Source organism: Emiliania huxleyi, assembly GCF_000372725.1.
Source record: "Emiliania huxleyi CCMP1516 unplaced genomic scaffold EMIHUscaffold_826, whole genome shotgun sequence".
NCBI classification, from domain to species: Eukaryota; Haptophyta; order Isochrysidales; family Noelaerhabdaceae; genus Emiliania; species Emiliania huxleyi.
The window spans coordinates 1-4,389 of NW_005195827.1; the positions used below are offsets into that span (position 1 = coordinate 1).

A 4,389-nucleotide genomic window follows, 5' to 3' on the forward strand; every position below is an offset into this window, starting at 1 on the left:
TCGGAGACCGACCGTGCCTAGTTCGCCGCTTTTGATGTAGAGTTTGTTGTAGAGATTTCACGTTGTAGAGCGCCTCTACATCGCTCTACAACGGAGGCAGTTCGTCACGCGGTGGATGTAGAGCTCTACAGCTCTACAGCGCTCTACAGCGCTCCAGAGCGCTCTACATCTCTATACAGCTCTACAGCGCTCTACACTCTACATCCTCTACACCCTCCCTCAGGTCCAAAAACGGTCCCCGACTTTTTATGTAGACCACAAAACACCGCACGTCAACACTCCTTCGCGCCGCGAAACCCGCGCTCACTCCTTTTTCACGCCCAGGTCGTCGAGTGCGCGGGCAAGCTGCTTTGGCGACAGGCGGCTAAAAACGAGGCACGAGCTCGCGGGCGAGGCGATATCTCGGAGCACGATCAGCGAGCCAGCGGCGATCAGTTCGGCAGAGACCTTCTCCTTGGAGGGCGGCTCCGTCTCTCGCCCACTGGGGTCGTCCATCCAGCGGACCTGAAAGGCGAGGCGGTCGGCACTGCCTTTTCCAGCAGCCACAATATCGTAGCGCGCCTGCAGCGCGCGCTTCGCGTTGCCAAACGGTCCCACCCGCCGCTCAACCTCGATGATGCGCATGTCGGCGCCGCGGTCGATGCGGCAGAAGATGTCCTCCACCACGCCAAAAGGCGGCGACACGCAGCGAGAGGTGAAGGGAGCGAGCGCCTCCTCGTTGCTGGCAAACACGAGTCGCCAGTCGCCGAGCACCGCCTTTTTCGGGCGGGCGACGACAGGATCGGCCGCCAGCGTCTCGACCAGCTCTGCGATGCGCCCAAGCGAACGCTCTGGCTTGCTGCACTCCTCCTCGAGCGCCGCCGCCGAGGCTGGAGGAGCGCTAACAGCGGCCATTTTGCAGAGCGCTGGACTGTGCCGATGCTCGCGCGAGCGGCGGAGCACGGGAGGCTGCAACGCGGCTAGGCCGAAGGTGAGGAGCACGTGCGCTACCATACTGTAAGGCAAGCGGGTTTCTCGCTGTCTGGTATAGAGCTCTAGCCAGCCGACTCCGCAAGCGGGATTCTCGGAAGGTTTTTCTGAGGATAAAGAATTCTTGGGACTGCCTCTCTCACAGCACACTGGCACGACAAGGGCGCGGACTGGCGCGGACTGGCACACACACCGGCTCACCACCGGAGCCGCGCTGAGGATAAAGAAAAGGGGGTGGGATCTCTCGAAACCCTTGAGACAGCATGTCTCTGCTCGTTTTCCTGCTCCTCGCTCGCCCGGGCGGTGGCACGGGGGGTGCGGAGGCGTCGCCGCCGCGCTTGCGCGCGCGCGGGGCGGCGCCGGAGCCCACCTGCTGGCACCGCCACGCGGCGCGACGCCCGGCCGGGGCGGGACGCGGGGTCGAGAAGACTCAGGGCGAGGCTCAAATGCAGCTCCACAACGAGCATTCTGACGCCGAGAAGCTCTCTGGCGACGAGCAGCGGCGGAGAGGCCTGGGCGATCGGGCCGATTCGGCGGCGCGCGGCGTAGGTGGGGCTCTCCTGCTCCTGACAAGGGACACGACAGGCTCGCAGCGCGGTGCACGGTGGACTCCCACAACTCCACTGGCGGTCTCATCTCAGTCTAGCGACCTGCCTCCAGCTTCTCACTGGCAGTCTCTCGCAACCACAGGCACACTGACACAGGGGTGGCAGGGGCGGCGGCAGGAGTCTCCCACACACCTATGCGGGCCTCGCTAGAGGTGCGTCCTGTGTGTGTCCTCGCCCTTGAGGGTCTTGAGGGGGAAGGGGAAGGGGCTGTTTGTCTGTGGACTGTGCATGCATGCATGCATGTGTGTGTGTGTGTGTGTGCGCGCGCGCGCGCGCGCGCGCGCGCGGCGCGCGGGGCCGCCCCGAACGACCACATGGTGAGCGCGCCCGAGCACCGAAGCCCCGCCAGCGCCGGCGAGCACCGCCGCCCGCGCCTTGGCGTGGTCCGTGGAGCGGTAGTAGATGGATGATGCGGCGCCCAGCATGCTCTGTCATGCGTCGCACCCACGCGCCACGGTGGCCGAGCCGACCGCCGTTCTTCCAACTCTTTGAGCTAGCCTTCGATGGTTCTCTTTTGCAGTGCCGCCAGTCCCGCGGGCGATTAGATTCTCTTTTGCACCTGTGTTAGTGCCAGTGCGCGCCAGTCCCGTGTGCCCAGTGTTGTGCGAGGGAGCGGAATTGAAAATTCTCTTTTGCCCCACTGCCGGCCCACACACACCCGGTGGTGCGGCATCGGTGCTCTTCACACGTCGAGCAAGGATGAGTCTTCTGACGCCCACTGCTATCTTGCCGACAAGTCATCTCGTTGCTCAGGTCCACTCTCTCTTCGAACACTTGTGCCTTCACGGAAGATGCCGCGCGTGTGTTGGATCCGCGCTTCTCCCGATTAACTTAACTTAACTTTTGCCGCTTCACAGCTTGTAATTGAGAAGAAAATACCTCGTATGGCGCTGTGCGCTGGTTCACACTACTGTGGGGGCCGGTGGCAGGCAGCTCCGCATCCGTGCAGCATCCTGGCCTCGTCCTTTCTGCATTCGTGTAGCCTGGAGCGCAGCGCCAATCGTTGCAATTTATGCGGCGCTTGCCGCTTGCGCTCGCGTGCTTCGCCGCGACGGCGACGGCGCTGCGGCTGACGAGGGCGCCGCTCAGCCGTGGCCAGCGCTCGGGCAGGCTGTATGCGCAGAGCGGGTGGACGACGGGCACGGACCCGGACGGACGGGTCTTCTACGTCGACGGTCGGACTGGCCAGTCTCAGTGGGAGCCGCCCCGGGACGTGCCCGCGGGCTTTGGTGAGCAGGTGGTGTGGCGCATCACGCCCTTCAACGGCGTGTGCTCCGAGTACGCCGTCCGCAATGGCGAGGAGCAAATCCTTGGCCGCTACGACATGCTCGAGCAGAAGCTCACAGTGAGCCGCGCGCAGTGCGTGCTCCGGGTCGCGGACGACGGCACCGCCACGCTCGTCTCGGTCGGCAGGTGCCCGACGACCGTGCGTCCACGCGACGGCGCCCCGTGCTTTGGGCTCGAGGCGAACTACCCGTTTCCCTTGAAGGCCTTCCAGTACGTAGGCATCGACCCGAACGAGCCGTGGGGAGCCGTCTTCACCTGCCAGGTGGAGCGGGCGGACGGCTTTGGCTACCCGCAGCCGCAGCAGCAGCAGAGACACCAGGGGCGTGGCGGCTGGGTCACGGCGTTCGACGAGGCGACCGGCGAGGCGTACTACATCAATGAGCAGACTGGCCAGTCGCAGTGGGAGCCACCGTAGGTCGTGCTTCAGTGTTATATGAGCGTCATTTTGTACCCACCCCCCCTACTTCGTGTGGCGCGTATGGGTGGACCCGCGGGCGGGTCCACCGCAGAAACCACCCCGGGGCCAACCCGCTTCGGTTTCGTCGGTTCCAAGGGCACTAGGAACCCACGAAACCCGAAAAGAAAACGTGCCCCCCCTTCGAGTGTATCTACTATCTTCAGTGTTCATGCTCGCTGGAGCGTCCGGTTCAACACGCGCTCGCGTCTGCTGGCGCCCAGAGAACGTGTTGCACCTCGTGCTCCCGGCGGAGCCCAACTGCTCGCACTCGACAGGGCAGTCCATCCACTCGCGGCAGCTGAAGTCGAACTTCCACTCAATGCGGCTCGCGCCGAATTGTGAGCTCGGCGAGCGAGGTCGGAGAGCGACCTTCAGTTGGCCCAAGCCGCACGCCACTGAGGCAGAGCGGCCGTGCGCGTACGACGCCGTACGCGCACGGCCACTCTGCACCGACCGCAGCGCTGCATTGCGACCGCAGTAGCTCAGCTCAGCCAGGGCTCGCTCGCCCAAGCTCGGAGCCGCCGCCGGTCATGGGCAGCAACAAAGGTTTGACGCGTCGCTCGGTGCAGGAGGGCACTGCAGTAGAGGTGCAGTGGCCGTCCGGCGCGCGATGGGCTACAGCTTCATTGGCAGCTACCAGAGCGCGTCTGGAGCGCTGCCATTGTGTGACCCACGTCCGCTTCCGTCCGCTTCCTGCCCGTTCGGCGCCTCTTTTTACGCTTTCATTGGAGAGGGGGGGAGGAGGTCTCATCAACTTCGAACCGCCTTTGAAAGGGGGGAAATGCGTCCGTCCCTGATCGGGTTGGGAAGGGGGTGGTTTCACTGCGCCCCCCGCCGGTCGGTGGTCTGCCTGAAATTTGCTCCAGACCTCCTCACCTGTTCTTCTTTTAATATATAGCCTAGTTAATCTACTCAACCCCCTAGTGGTCGTCATGCTATGTACCATGATTGATTCCTTCCGATTATCAATTCACTATCCTTCTTAGTCCCTACCTCATGTTTGTGTTAAAATTTTCTGAATTTAATTTTTAATGCCTAGCCGCCCCTATTTTTCCCTCCAATGATTCT

The 4,389-nt window shown here is 63.3% G+C and overlaps 1 protein-coding gene across 1 annotated transcript; it reads left to right on the forward strand.

Annotated features, from left to right (window-relative positions):
• Positions 1–2,589: 2,589 nt before the first annotated feature.
• EMIHUDRAFT_249800 (hypothetical protein) lies at positions 2,590–3,279 on the forward strand (the record flags this gene model as incomplete). Its single annotated transcript, XM_005759005.1, has 1 exon — positions 2,590–3,279. The coding sequence occupies one exon, from the start codon at positions 2,590–2,592 to the stop codon at positions 3,277–3,279; it is 690 nt and encodes a 229-aa protein (XP_005759062.1).
• Positions 3,280–4,389: the final 1,110 nt, after the last annotated feature.